We start from the raw sequence: 15,435 nt of genomic DNA, 5'->3' as shown, positions 1-15,435 counted from the left end.
CATGCAGACATCCTGCTTGGTTTTTCAAAGATTGATCGCTTAACCACTGAATGTGTGAACTGATACCACTGAATGGCACCCCTAAGGTGAGGCCTGGAGATGTCCCAGAATTATAACCGATCCCCAGACAACAGAGATGTGTTGCCCTGGAGGAAACGCTTCGTCTGTGACTCTCTGGCATTATATCCTGAGGAGATCCCTCCCCCTCCAGATCCCACCCTTCCTAGGTTCCACCCAAAACCTCCAGGAATTTCCCAACTAAGAGCTGGCAGCTGGACTCCCTACTTATTACCTTTGAGATCTGCAAGGAGGAACTCCTTGAGGTTAATAGCAGCCACAGAGGACATTTTAAAATATGTTCTTGCACGCACAAAGCTTACTTTCAGGCATGCCGTGGAGGTTCTTGTTCTGTGGGGGCAGCTGCCATCGAAGCGACTTCTTAAAAACCTGCACCATCTGACCTCCGATGGCCAATCAGACGCCTCGCTGGGCAAGAGGACTATTTCAGCCCACCCACTTTTAAAAAAAAAAACTGTTGGCAGATGGCAGGAAAGGTGTTGATGGATACCATGGTGCCTGCGGGCACCAAGTCGGGGACCCTTGCGCTATATGAATCTTAGTAGAGCTAGTGTCATAACAAGGCATGTTGCCATTTGCACCGGCTCTGCAGCCTTGCTGATGGACTAGAGTCTGGGAAGCAGGTGTTTATGGCAAGTGGGCTTGCTCATGCAATATTCCATCAAGCCAAGAGGATGATAGGTCTTTGCTCTGGGAGTTGCAAAGTTACGTTTGAGCGCTGTGGCTCCCATTTCAGTTCTGAAAAATAACCTGTGCCTCGACTATCCCAAATCTGGGACATGCTACTTTGGGATCAATGCCCTATGTTGGAAACCTACAGTGGCATAGTATTTCTCCAGCAAATGCCACAAGCAATGTTCCCTCTAAGCTGTAGAGTCTCGTGAGCAAAACGTCTACCCTGTGAGCTACTGGCATTGAAGCTGTGAGCGAGTGACTTGGCTACTGCATACATTAGTTTGCTCTGGAGCCCTCCTTCCTGAGCTAAGACAAAAGTGTACCTCATTTTGAATCCTGTGTACAGTTCAGGTCACCACACCTCTGAAAGGATATTATAGCATTGGGGAAACTGCAGAAAAGGGCAACTAGAATGATCAAAGGGTTAGAACCCTTTCCCTTTGAAGAAAGGTTAAGCTTGGAGAAATGACAACTGAGGGGTGACATGATTGAGGTTTACAAGATCATGCATGGGACAGAGCAGGTAGAGAAAGAAGTACTTCTCTCCCTTTCTCACAATACAAGAACTCGTGGGTACTCAATGAAATTGCTGAGCTGTCGGGTTAGAACGGATGAAAGAAAGTACTTCTTCACCCAAAGAGTGATTTAACGCATGGAATTCACTGCCACAGGAAGTGGTGGCGGCTACAAGCATAGACGGCTTCAAGAGGGAATTGGATAAACATATGGAGCAGAGGTCCATCAGTGGCTATGAGCCACAAGGTATAGATAGGAACTCTCGGTCTGGGGCAAGGGATGCTCTGAATTCTTGGTGCTTGGGGGGGGGGGGGCAACAGGGGAAGGGCTTCTAGTGCCCTGGCTCCACTGATGGACCTCCTGACGGCCCCTGGTATTTTTGGCTACTGTGTGACAGACTGTTGGACTGAATGGGCCACTGGCCTGATCCAACATTGGCTTCTCTTATGTTCTTATATGGAGCTGAGGTCCATCAGTGGCTATTAGCCACAAGGTATAGATAGGAAGTCTCGGTCTGGGGCAAGGGATGCTCTGTTTTCTTGGTGCTTGAGAGGGGGGCAACAGTGGGAGGGCTTCTAGTGTCCTTGCCCCACTGGTGGACCTCCCAATGGCACCTGGTATTTTTGGCCACTGTGTGACAGAAAGTTGGACTGGATGGGCCTTTGGCCTGATCCAGCATTGGCTTCTCTTATGTTCTCAAGTAATAAGCAGTGGTCCGGCCATCACGGTGGAATCTCCCTCCCGGCTGCCTTTTCTCCTTCTCCTCCTCAACCATGTTCTGCACTTCCTGAGCTGTTCCGTTGGCTGATTTCATTAAGCGATTCCGCGCTGGCTGCGTGAATCCTCCCCAGCTCGCAAAACATGTTATTAACCTCCCCTGCCTTTAAAGAGCGTAATTGCATTTTAATCTGATATGCCTGCATTATCATTCCAGACACAGAGCAGTTTGAGGGTGGCTAATTCCTGCTAATGTAGTTTTAAGATACAGTAATGTGGAGACGGGCATGGCCTCGTAACAGTCTTGTTCAATTTGGAGATGACACTTTGGGGTGGCAGCAGGCTGTTTCGTGTTTTTTTTAAAAAAAATAAAGTTCTCAGTTTCCACGTCGTGATCTGACTGATTCCAGTAGGGGCTAGGAGTGCAATGCAAAACAAAGTTAAACCTCTCTAAGTCTTAGAAAGGTTTAACTTTGCTTAGAGTTTCTAAGACTTCAAGGTAAAGGTTTCCCTTCCTCAAAAGCTAGTCGGATCCGACTCTAGGGGGCGGTGCTCATCTCCGTTTCCAATCCGAAGAGCCAGCACTGTCCGAAGACATTTCTGTGGTCATGTGGCCGGTGTGACTAGATGCCGAGGCGCACGGAACGCTACACCAAACTGGGTTCAGACGATTACACACCCCTTGCCCGACCACTTGCTTTGCGTGACGAGGCTCCAGGCGCCACCCAGACAGCTGTGCCGAACAAAATGAACGACCGACGTGTAACTGAGCGCTGTTTTATGGGCGCTTGAGTGTTCGTGCATTTAATATAGTCAGTGCAGGATTAGTTATGCACACAATGGCAAAAGCTTGGGGGGGGGGAGGACTACCAGAGGAAGGACGTACAGATGACCGAATCGCATTCATAGCGAGAGATGGCTGTCCAGATAGGAGAAATTGCGGATTCACAGCGCAAGTAGTAGGAAAGTAGGAGGAGACTGGATATATACCCCGCCCTTCACTACCCAGAGGAGTCTCAGAGCGGCTTACAAACTCCTTCCCCTTCCCCTCCCCACAACAGACACCCTGTGAGGTAGGTATGGCTGAGAGAGCTTTTTCGAGCACTGCTCTTGAGAAAACAGCTCTTATCAGAACTAAGGCTTGCCCAAGGTCATCCAGCCAGGTGCAAGTGGGGAATCAAACCCTTCCCCTCCCAACAACAGACACTCTGTGTGGTCGGCGGGGCTGAGAGAGCTCTGACAGAAACTGCCCTTGAGAGAACAGCTCTGAGAGAACTATGGCTTGCCCAAGGTCATCCAGCACACTTAACCACTACACCAAACTGGCTCTCGGGATATACAGATGACCGAATCGCATTCATAGTGAGAGATGGCTGTCCAGATAGGAGAAATTGCGGATTCACAGCGCAAGTAGTAGGAAAGTAGGAGGAGATTGGATATATACCCCGCCCTTCACTACCCAGAGGAGTCTCAGAGCGGCTTACAAACTTCTTCCCCTTCCCCTTTCCACAACAGACACCCTGTAAGGTAGGTGGGGCTGAGAGAGCTCTAACAGAAACTCCCCTTGAGAGAACAGCTCTGAGAGAACTATGGCTTGCCCAAGGTCATGCAGCACACTTAACCACTACACCAAACTGGCTCTCGAGATGTACTGATGACTGAATTGCATTCATAGTGAGGGATGGCTGTTCAGATAGGAGAAATTGTGGATTCACAGCGCAAATAGTAGGAAAGTACTTGATTTTCCCGGTGTCGGAAAACGTGCTAGAAAACGGGGAGGATTGCGGGGGTGAGTCCGCTTCGATACAGGAGACAGAATCGGCTGTCTGATCAGCCCTTTTAAATGCGATAGGGAACAGTTGTGAAACCCAGTCAGAATGACTGTATGACCACGACCTTACCTGCTCTCCACAGCTCCAATCTCACTCGTACTGACCACTCTTTTCCCTCTTTGGAGCTGAACTTCAAACAGTCCAGTGCCCTGAAGAACAGAATATTCCATACCATCTCACTGAAGCCTTACCTAAGAATTTGAGGGATCGAAGGGAGCCGCTATAAAAATTGGTCAGACAAACTGATTTGCAGTGTAGCTTTGAATAAACCCGAGTGCAGGAGGGAGAGAAGTCGGATAAGGAGATGATCTTTGAGGAGAGAGCACCCGGACTCTTCTAATTGCACAGCTGATTCAGGGTGGACAAAAGTGCCTCTTTATTCAACCAGCGATTAAAATGTGGCCCCCACTGCTAGATAATGCAGTCATGACAGCAGGCACAGAAAGATTTGAACATGGATTAGATATGATGCATGGAGCTCAGGTATGTCTGCAGCTGCTAGCCATGGTAACTATGACTAAAGGGAATTCCCATATACACTAGCAGCAAGCTTCTAAATACCAGTTTGGTGTCATGGTTAAGTGCGTGGACTCTAATCTGGGAAAACCGGGTTCGATTCCCCACTCCTCCACTTGCACCTGGCTGGATGGCCTTGGGCAAGCCGTAGTTCTGTCAGAGCTGTTCTTGAAACAGAGCAGTTTCTGTCAAGAACTCTCTCAGCCCCACCTCCCTCACAGGGTGCTTGTTGTGGGGAGGGGAAGGGAAAGGAGTTTGTAAGCTGCTCTGAGACACCTTTGGGTAGTGAAGGGCGGGGTATAAATCCAATCTCCTCTTCTTTTACCTCACAGGATGTCTGTTGTGGGGAAGGGGAAGGGAAAGGAGATTGTAAGCCGCTCTGGGACTCCATCAGGTAGTGAAGGGCGGGGTATAAATCCAATCTCCTCTTCTTTTACCTCACAGGATGTCTGTTGTGGGGAAGGGGAAGGGAAAGGAGATTGTAAGCCGCTCTGGGACTCCATCAGGTAGTGAAGGGCGGGGTATAAATCCAATCTCCTCTTCTTTTACCTCACAGGATGTCTGTTGTGGGGAAGGGGAAGGGAAAGGAGATTGTAAGCCGCTCTGGGACTCCATCAGGTAGTGAAGGGCGGGGTATAAATCCAATCTCCTCTTCTTTTACCTCACAGGATGTCTGTTGTGGGGAAGGGGAAGGGAAAGGAGATTGTAAGCCGCTCTGGGACTCCATCAGGTAGTGAAGGGCGGGGTATAAATCCAATCTCCTCTTCTTTTACCTCACAGGATGTCTGTTGTGGGGAAGGGGAAGGGAAAGGAGATTGTAAGCCGCTCTGGGACTCCATCAGGTAGTGAAGGGCGGGGTATAAATCCAATCTCCTCTTCTTTTACCTCACAGGATGTCTGTTGTGGGGAAGGGGAAGGGAAAGGAGATTGTAAGCCGCTCTGGGACTCCATCAGGTAGTGAAGGGCGGGGTATAAATCCAATCTCCTCTTCTTTTACCTCACAGGATGTCTGTTGTGGGGAGGGGGAGGGAAAGGAGTTTGTGAGCCGCTCTGAGACACCTTTGGGTAGTGAAGGGTGGGGTATGAATCCAATCTCTTCTTCTTTTACCTCACAGGATGTCTGTTGTGGGGAGGGGGAGGGAAAGGAGTTTGTAAGCCGCTCTGAGACTCCTTTGGGTAGTGAAGGGCGGGGTATAAATCCAATCTCTTCTTCTTCTACCAGTCCTAGGAGACAACACCAGGAGAAGGCCTTGAACCTCTCTGCCCTGCTGTTGGCCCTCCAGAGGAACTGGTTGGCCACTGTGTGAGACAAGGTGCTGGACTATATGGAACACTGGTGTGATCCAGCAGGGCTTTTCTGATGTTCTTAACAGCCACATCTAAGTTGCAATGGATCACTTCAGCCTCATGAGTAAGCCTGCAAAAGTTGCTAGTCCACAAGAAACACTTTGCTAACCTATTTGGCCATACTGTCTCCAGAACACAGAAAGGACTGGGTTTATACCCCGCCCTTCACTCGGAGCCTCAGAGGGGCTTACAATCTCCTTTCCCTTCCTCTCCTCACAACAGACACCCTGTGAGGAAGGTGGGGCTGAGAGAGCTCTTTCGAGAACTGCCTGTGAGAGAACAGCTCTGAGAGAACTTGTAACTGACCCAAGGTCACAACAGCAGCTGCATGTGGAGGAGTGGGGAATCTAACCCGGTTCTCCCCGATTAGAGTCCGCCCTCCGAACCACTACACCAAACTGGCTCCCCCAAATAAGCAAAGGACTTGAAGAACAAGGGAGTCTTTCAGTTTACAAAAACAACCTTTGAAAACAATACGGGCCAAAGTAGACCAGCTATTTACAAACATAATCCAGGACCAGAACACAGTGGGCGCATCCAGCCCCCTGGGGACTCTGAGAAGCAGGACCTTCCACCTTCCCTTTTCCACTCATTAAAGGGATATACAGAGGCAGCAAGTCTCTGAATACCCCTCCCAGGAGACAACATCAGGAGGTCTTGGGCCTCTCTGCCCCATTGTTGGCCCTCCAGATAAATATGTGAGACAGGATGCTGGACTAGATGGACCTCTGGTCTGATCCAGCAGGGCTCTTCTGAGGTTCTTATCAGGGGAAGGCCTCGGCCTCTCTGCCCTGTTGTTGGCCCTTCAGAGGAACCGGCTGGCCACTGTGTGAGACAGGATGCTGGACTAGATGGACCTCTGGTCTGATCCAGCAGGGCTCTTCTGAGGTTCTTATCAGGGGAAGGCCTCGGCCTCTCTGCCCTGTTGTTGGCCCTCCAGAGGAACTGGCTGGCCACTGTGTGAGACGGGATGCTGGACTGGATGGACCACTTGGGCTTATCCAGCAGGGCTCTTCTGATGTTCTTAGGAAGGCCTCGGCCTCTCTGCCCTGTTGTTGGCCCTCCAGAGGAACTGGTTGGCCACTGTGTGAGACAGGATGCTGGACTAGATGGGCCACTGGTCTGATCCAGCAGGGCTCTTATGTTCTAAGCAACGGGTGCCAGCAGGTTCCTGTTTTATGACCTTCATCCTATAATACATGCGTTGCCCTTCTCTACTTTCATAGGGTTCTTGCGTGGATTGACTCCAGAGGCCTGGCACGGAAGTCTCAGTCAATGCTCCCTCTAAGCTGCGGAGTCTTGTGAGCAGAAATTCTATTTGGTGAGCTACTGGTATTAAAAGTCACGAGCGAGCGATTTGGATGCTGCATAAATGGGTTTGCTCTGGAGCCCTCCTTCCTAAGACAAAAATCTGTGAGCTGGAGGTTAAAAAACTGAGCTGGCTCACACTAACTCAGCTTAGAGGTAACCCTGCTCACAGTAGCGGCGATGTACTTTGTCCGGCACCGGGAACAGGAACGAAAGAAATTCACAGCCTGCGGAAGCCCACAGAGATCAGCAGCTTCTGACCGTAACTTTATTAAGGCTTAAATTTTCATCAGCTGTACGGGAGGCAAGCCAGTCCCCACCCGCCCTGCGCTCCCGAGTCGACGGCAATTCCCAAAAGGAATCAAGAGGGACGACATGTATGTGCATACGTAATACACTGACTCACCACCAACCCCCGCCGCATACACACACGGATTGCACAAGAAAAGAAAACTGTCCCCAGCACTGTTTAAGCATCACCTCACTGCCACCTACCCCCAGGTAGTCCCGCAGTCATCGGAACCGGCAACCCGTGTGCTCATTTCTGGCGCACGTTTATTATTATTTATCTATTTTTGCATGGCTGGAGAAAATAAAACCGGCAGATGAAGCACTTCCACGACGCCTTCTCCGTCCTCGTCTTTCCTTCCTTATAACTGACAAAAAGATCTCTTTTTCATCATTTAGATCGTGCGGAAGCCATCTAGGCCGGGAACCCATCTGAAAGACGGCTAAATAACGGGGTGTAATTAGGAAGCATATGGCTTTATTATCCTCAGATCGCTTTAGCCCCAGCGAAACGCTACAGCCCCACCAATGCATTTTAGTGCAACGTCCTCTTCGGAACCGCTCCTTTCCGCAAGGAGCTCTCGACTTGCCCGACTCAGAGAGAACAGCCAGGAAGGAAGAACCGGCTGCTTCGGGGGGCTCTTCTTCGGCAGCTCGCAAGGTTCCGAACGCCCGTCCCGAAGCGAGTCAGAAGTGGACCCTCACGACGTCGTGCGTGGCGACCGACCTTTTACAATCCATACACAGTATCGAGAGAGACTTCTGCTTTTCGGCCAAGCAGGAACGACAGACGAGATGGCTGCAGGGAAGCTGGTAAATGGGCTCCGGCTTGAAGTACGAGGAGAAGCTCTTGCAGCAGGAGGAGCAGCCCTGGGAAGCCCCGCTTCGGTTGTGCTCTTGAGCGGGAGGGGAGAGAAAGGAACGGGCATGAGCATCGGCGGTAAGAAGCAGGGAAAGGGGGGCGTGGCTCAGCGGGAGAGCGACTGCTTGGCACGCAGAAGGTCCTAGGTTCGAACCCCGGGCATCCCCAAGTTAAAAAAAAGATCAGGTGAGGTGAAAGACCTCTGCCTGGAAAGGTGCTGCCGGTCTGAGTAGACAGACAGACAGACAACCTTTATGGGCACATCAGAGATAAAAGTACAATAAAATTTAGGAATACATCAAAAATGTGGCTGTCGTACAGACAAACAAGCAGCAAGGGAAAAAAAGAACTGTTCAGTTTATCGTTTCTTTGATTTGAATTGCGGATTGAAGAAGAAGAGGAGATTGGATTTATACCCCCCCCCCGCCCTTCACTTGGAGTCTCAGAGGGGCTTACCAACTCCTCTCCCTTCCCCTCCCCACAACAGACAACCTGTGAGGTGGGTGGGGCTGAGAGAGCTCTGACACAAACTGCTCTTTTTCAAGGACAGCTGTGCCAGAGCTTGTGACGGACCCAAGGTCACATCAGCAGGTGCAAGTGGAGGAGTGGGGAATCAAACCCGGTTCTCCCAGATTAGAGTCCGCGCACTTAACCACTACAGAAAACAGGCAACGCTAAAAGTTGTAGAAGAGTATTGCTCCGAGAGTAGCCACCGTACTTTGACACTCTCAGGGAGACCACGCCACGTAAAAAGAAGGGCGTCCAGAAATTCAACCCGGGTCTTAGTATAAAATGGACAATTTAAAAGAACGTGGGAGACGGATTCGATGGCACCCTGACTACAAGGGCATCATCTAAGTTCGTAAGGGATTTTATGGCATCTTTCAGAGAAGATGGCCAATGGCATTGCGCTAAATCTGGCTAACAATAAATGCCCTTCTTTGTAGGGGAACCAATATACAATAGATACCGTGCACAGATGAATTATAACCTATCATAAATAATTATACATATTTAGAAAAATATTATTACAATAATTTCTTCATACATATTAATCATCATAGTCACAATTCATAATCATCATAGTCACAATTCACAATATAAGAGAACAAAATGTCAAAAATCATCTCCATAGATTCTCAAAAGATATAGTACAACCTTATAATATATACTAGTCCTCCTCTGTAAAAAAGTTTCAAAAGGGAGGACTCCTTATATTCTCTTTACATGTGCTCTGTCTTCCTCCAACAGAGGTCCAAATGTCCTTCTGTTTCAGAATCTTCCTCAGGGAGTCCAACAATAATTTTCAGCACAAGGTTGCTAAATACCAAAGTTTTATTTTTTCTAGTATATATTATAAGGTTGTACTATATCTTTTGAGAATCTATGGAGATGATTTTTGACATTTTGTTCTCTTATATTGTGAATTGTGACTATGATGATTATGAATTGTGACTATGATGATTAATATGTATGAAGAAATTATTGTAATAATATTTTTCTAAATATATAAAATTATTTATGATAGGTTATAATTCATCTGTGCACGGTATCTATTGTATATTGGTTTTCCTACTTACCGTGGGTCCTTGTTTGGGTTTTGTGAACTTCTTTGTAGGGGGCCAGTTAAAGACCAAAAATAAGTCGCTGTCTGGCCCAATGTCTGGGGTAATCTACTCTAGCAAGAAACAGTGCGGAGGCCATTGCCTGTTTTTCCTACACGAGAGGCAACAAGATATGTCCCAATGGCCTTAAAAGTCTTCAATGCAAAACCTAGTTCACAATTCCGGTCTGAGTAGACAATACTGACTTTGATGAACCCAGGGTCTGGTTCAGTAGACGACAGCTCCCATGGCAGCCATTCTGTCGCTGCGCCCACCACCCCGTGTCAGAATTCCAAATGTGTCCACAGGGACAAAAATTGCTAGTTTCATTTGTTCAATAAATCCTACGTAAGCCGTCCTGAGCCTGCTCCAGCAGGGAGGCCGGGATATAAAATAAATAAATAAATAAATAGGACTGGAGACCCCTGCCCCAAATCGTCATCTGGACGTACAACTGGCCCTGCCTGGCTTTCAAGCTTCTGTTACCTGTCTGGGGGGACGGGGTGTGCTTTAAGTGTCATTTTATCCAGATTCCTGTGCCCAACACACAGTTAATTCCACATGGAGGCAATCGAAGGGCAAGCGAGTTAAGATACACAAATGCGTTGGATGGGTTTTCCTCTGTAGAAGCGAAAAGCCCTTCCAAGGTCACCCTTTCTTCTTGATTTACGAAGACACTCAGAAACAAACCTTGGGTCTCAAATGTACTGTATTCCTTGATTCTTGATTTATTGATTTATAAAGACACTCAAAAACAAACCTTGGGTCTCAAATGTACTTTATATTAAGAGAGAGAGAGAGAGAGAGAGAGAGAGAGAGAGAGAGACAGCCGACCCATAGGTTGTGAACGACTGAATCCGAAGTTCACACTTGTACAGATTTCACTGCAAAGGTCTGGCAAATCTGTAGAAAGTAGCAAACTGGATGGCTGCCTGGCGAACGCACAGTGGAACCCTCCACTGGCATGGTCTTGTGCTTTTCTCTAGAGGCACAGGTTCGATCGGTGCCCTCCTCAGCCACCTACCACGGGACCTGTATGCTTTACAGACTCATCTACTTGTTTTTAAACGGAGAGCAGAGGAGACATTATACTGCTGAGATCACTGCTTTGATTTAGTAAGCTTTCTTTTGAGTGAAGGGTAAGCCAGGGCAGATCCCACCCCCCCAATACATCAGAAGTAACTAGGGATGTGCAAGGGGGGGAAAATTGGTATTTTTCATATTCGGGTTTTTTGAACCCTTAAATATTTGGTGTTTCCTTGAAAACCTGAATTCCGGTATCGGTATTGGAATTCAGGTACAATTCAGGAATCCCAATTCTTTTGGCTCCATCATCATCGATTTATTGATCACCCTATCCCAGTTTATGCTGGACTTTGGGCGATGTACAGAAGAAGGCAGAATGCCGTAAAACAAAACACAAACTTTAAAATCCAAATATAATGGATAAAAATAAAATCAGAATAAAAGATCCCAGACTGTGATCCACAATTTTCTGTTCCAATTCCAGACTGCCTGGCTATTTGGCGGGAGGGGAGAGGGAGACTTACACAGAATATATAAGAACATAAGAGACACCAATGTTGGATCAGGCCAAAGGCCCATTCAGTCCAACACTCTGTGTCACACAGTGGCCAGAAATACCAGGTGCCATCAGGAGGTCCACCAGTGGGGCCAGGACATTAGAAGCCCTCCCACTGTTGCCCCCCCCCCAAAAAAAGCACCAAGAAGACAGAGCATCACTTGCCCCAGCCTGAGAGTTCCTCTCTATACCTTGTGGCTCATAGCCACTGATGGACCTCTGCTCCATATGTTTATCCATAAGAACATAAGAGAAGCCAATGTTGGATCAGGCCAATGGCCCATCCAGTCCAACACTCTTGTCACACAGTGGCCAAAAATACCAGTGCCATCTGATTTAAGAAGCCCCCCCACTGCCCCCCCCCCCAAGCACCAAGAAGACAGAGCATCCCTTGCCCCAGAGCCCCTATCTATACTTTGCGGCTAAGAGCCACTGATGGACCTCTGCTCCATATGCTTATCTAATTCCCTTTTGAAGCCGTCCATGCTTGTAGCCGCCACCACTTCCTATGGTGTGTGTGTGTGCGTGTATGTGTATATATATAAGAGAATATATGGAAGGAGAGGGAAAGGGAGACGGTGCCAGCCAATGCAACCAACCGCTATCCTCAACCAAAAGTCTGACGGAACATCTTTGCCTTACAGGCCCTGTGTAATTGCACAAGGTCTCCGCAGGGCAGGGAGTTCCACCGGGTTGGGGCCAGGACTAAGAGGCCATTATAGTCAGTGGCAAATCTCCTAGGATATATGCAGTGGGCGGGGGGGGGGAAGGCAGAGGTGCCAAATTTGCAATGTAGCTGCTGGGGCCTCCACCCAAAAGAACACTCACATGTTTGCAAGGCCAGCAGTAAAGTCGGTGCAGTGTTCTCAGGAGAACCAGTGCCACTGTGGCAGTGCCAAAACCCAACAGGACTAAGGTCAAATCCATTTGGTTTTGGCACTGCCACAGTGGCACTGGTTCTCCTGAGAACACTGCACCGACTTTTCTGCTGCCCTTGCAAACATGCACCTTCCCCACACCTCACCTCACTTGTGCCCACAGGCACAAAAAAGGCTGGAGACTATGCTAGGCTTGTTGTATACCCGTCTTGCTCTCCCCCCCCCCATTGGGAACCATTGAGGATGGGGGCACCCTCTTTGGGTACCCACAGAATTGGACTTGCTGATCCAATCTTTTTGACACTTGGGAGTTCTTTTGAGGAGAGGCTCCAGCAGATACACTGCAAATTTGGCACCTCTACCTCAAACCCCCTCCCCTCCATCCCACTGAATATACCCTAAGAGATTTGCCATTGACTAGAATAGCCTAATAGGATATAATGGAGCTGAAAAATTCGGGATTTCCGAATTAATTCGGGATTCTTTTATTGGTAAGCCAAATCCGACCAGAGAATCTGATTCGGCTTAACTAATGCCTGAATCATGCCGAAAAGGCATGATTTGGGAATTAATTCGACTCAGAAACGCCGAATGCACATCCCTCAGAAACGCCGAATTCATACAACTGGTCTAGAAATCACTTTCTCTCAGCCCAACGTATTCTGTGACGTCATCACCAGAACTGGGGGTATGACCTCGGATCTATCCGATTTCAGAGTATATTTTTGGATCGGATAGATCTAAACCATATAGGTTTTTCCAGGTATTTTCTGAATCCAGATACACGTGGTGCTTGGGGGGGTCAACAGTGGGAGGGCTTCTAATGTCCTGGCCCCACTGGTGGACCTCCTAATGGCACCTGGTATTTCTGGCCACTGTGTGACACAGAGTGTTGGACTGGATGGGCCTTTGGCCTGATCCAACATTGGCATCTCTTATGTTTTTATGTACATTAGAGAATCCCAGAGAATACTGGTATTCTGATCCTGAATAATCCCGAGTATTTGGGAATATTCAGGGCCAGGATTTTAAAGCGCCAAATTGAGAGGGCTTTTTTTGCTTTCTGCAGATTTCCCAGGTAACAGGAGTGAGGGGGGAAGGGAAGCCACTTCACAGGAAAAATGGAATCTTGTTTTAGGAGGAGCTTGCCAAGTTCCTTCTGCTGGGATTCTGTGGTTTGACACTGGTTCTGTTGAGGCGGGACTTCACTCGCTTCAGCTGGTTTGGCTTGGATTCTCTGGTTTGACACTGAATGTGCTGGACTTGCCACATTGGCCAGTGGGTCTGCTGGGATTTTCCGGTTTGACATTGGTTCTGTTGGGCTTACTCGTTTTCTTTGCACTGGGAGGCTTTGGACCAGTGGTTGCTTGCTCTTGTGGGATTGACTACACTTTGCCCTGGAGACAGCAAGGCATTTTTTTCCCTCACGGGAAACAACACAGGATGAATGGGGGCACCTTGTTCAGAGGCCCATAGAATTAAACCCCTTGGTCCAATTCACTTGCAACTTGGGGTTTCTTCTGTGAATGGGCAGCTCCAGCTCCAGTGCAATTGTGGTGTCATTTAAAAAAAAAAAAACAAAAAAAACCCAACCCTGCCCCTCCAGCCTCCTGGAAGAATTCTCCACAGAAAATAATAGACCCAAATAATTTCGGAAGCCCAGGAAAAAAAACCACCCAAATTTGAATACAGAGCCAGTAGTGAAAACCCAATCCAGAACACCGATAATTACACCCTCCGTGAAATCCGAGAAAATCATCCGCAGTCAGAACACACAAACCTGAGAACCGTTGTACTTGGGATGTGCCAACATTCCACAGGACATGCAAGCAGGTAGGGGGTTGCAGTATAAATAAGACTCAAGCAATCAGTGATTGTAATAACAATACTCTTCAAGTGTATACAAATACACAATAACAATAACGACAGTCGTGAGCAACGTTTCCTCTAAGCTGTGAGCTTGTGAGCAAAAATTCTGCTTTGTGAGCTACTGGCATAAAAGTTGTGAGCAAGCGATTTGGCTACTGCATAAATCAGTTTGCTCTGGAGCCATCCTCCCTAAGCTGAGACAATAATCTGTGAGCCAGAGGCAAAAAAAACCCGTGAGCTAACTCACACTAACTCAGCTTAGAGGGAACACTGGTCGTGAGCAATGTTCCCTCTAAGCTGTGGTGTCTTGTGAGCAAAAATCCTACTCTGTGAGCTTCTGGCATTAAAGTTGTGAGCGAGCGATTTGGCTACTGCATAAATTAGTTTGCTCTGGAGCCATCCTTCCTGAGCTGAGACAAAAATGTGTGAGCCAGAGGCTAAAAACCTGTGAGCTGGCTCACACTAACTCAGCTTAGAGGGAACACTGGTCGTGAGACAGGTTAGTTTTACCCTACTGATGATGTCATCTATTTATCATCTGTAAAAAACAAAAGTGTTATTGTTATTGTGTATTTTGTAATTTTGTATACACTTGAAGAGTATTGTTATTACAATCACTGACTGCACATTTGCAGTAGTTCTATTGATTCTAAACATTCCACAGGACATTCCACTGGACGGCATCACGTGTGCCATTTCCAACATTGTGTGGAATGCATCCTCCTGATCCATTCCACTAATAGCGGCGTGTTCCTCTGATGCAAGAACATGTCAGCAACGGACTCGTGACAGAGAGGTGCTACTGTCGGAATGTGTTCCTCTGATGCAAGAACATGTCAGCGACGGGCTCCTCGTGACAGAGAGGTGCTACTGTCGGAAGAATGGATCAGAAGTCTAGCTAAACAGAGGCCCCCACCTGACTCCGCCCACTTTCTCAAAACACGAGGTGGGAGCTGGAAAAGGGGTCAGCGGGCACCACGACACCCACAAGGCACCACACTGGGGATCCCTCCATTAGTCTATCACAGACAGGCTTCACAGATGTCTTACAGATGTGCATTATAAGCACACGTAACAAAAACAATCGGGCCACGTGGCCCTTATTTTTTTTGCTTTCTGAAAGACTATTCTGCTCTGGTCAGGCCTCACCTGGAGTCCTGTGTCCAGTTTGGGGCACCACATTTTAGGAAGGATGTTGACAAGCTCAAGCGTGTCCAGAAGAGGGCAACCAGGATGGTGAGAGGGTTGGAGTCCAAGTCTTACCAGGAAAGGCTGAAAGAGTTGGGTATGTTTAGCCTGGGAAAGAGAAGGCTTAGAGGGGACATGATTGCAGTCTTCCAATATCTGAAAGGCTGTCGTGTAG

The 15,435-nt window shown here is 48.1% G+C and overlaps 1 protein-coding gene across 1 annotated transcript in view; it reads right to left on the bottom strand.

The window, feature by feature from the left end:
* Positions 1 to 7,247: 7,247 nt before the first annotated feature.
* The window catches only part of UBOX5 (U-box domain containing 5), a 15,526-nt gene continuing 7,338 nt past the window's right edge, over positions 7,248 to 15,435 (bottom strand). Inside the window, exon 4 of the mRNA XM_015425119.1 lies at positions 7,248 to 8,173. Coding sequence (XP_015280605.1) covers positions 7,965 to 8,173 — 209 coding nt within the window. The 3' untranslated portion in view covers positions 7,248 to 7,964. The remainder of the gene's footprint in view (positions 8,174 to 15,435) is intronic.

The sequence above is a fragment of the Gekko japonicus genome, unplaced genomic scaffold, assembly GCF_001447785.1.
Source record: "Gekko japonicus isolate JY-2015 unplaced genomic scaffold, Gekko_japonicus_V1.1 scaffold3353, whole genome shotgun sequence".
NCBI classification, from domain to species: Eukaryota; Metazoa; Chordata; class Lepidosauria; order Squamata; family Gekkonidae; genus Gekko; species Gekko japonicus.
This window is presented reverse-complemented; position numbering and strand designations above follow the sequence as displayed.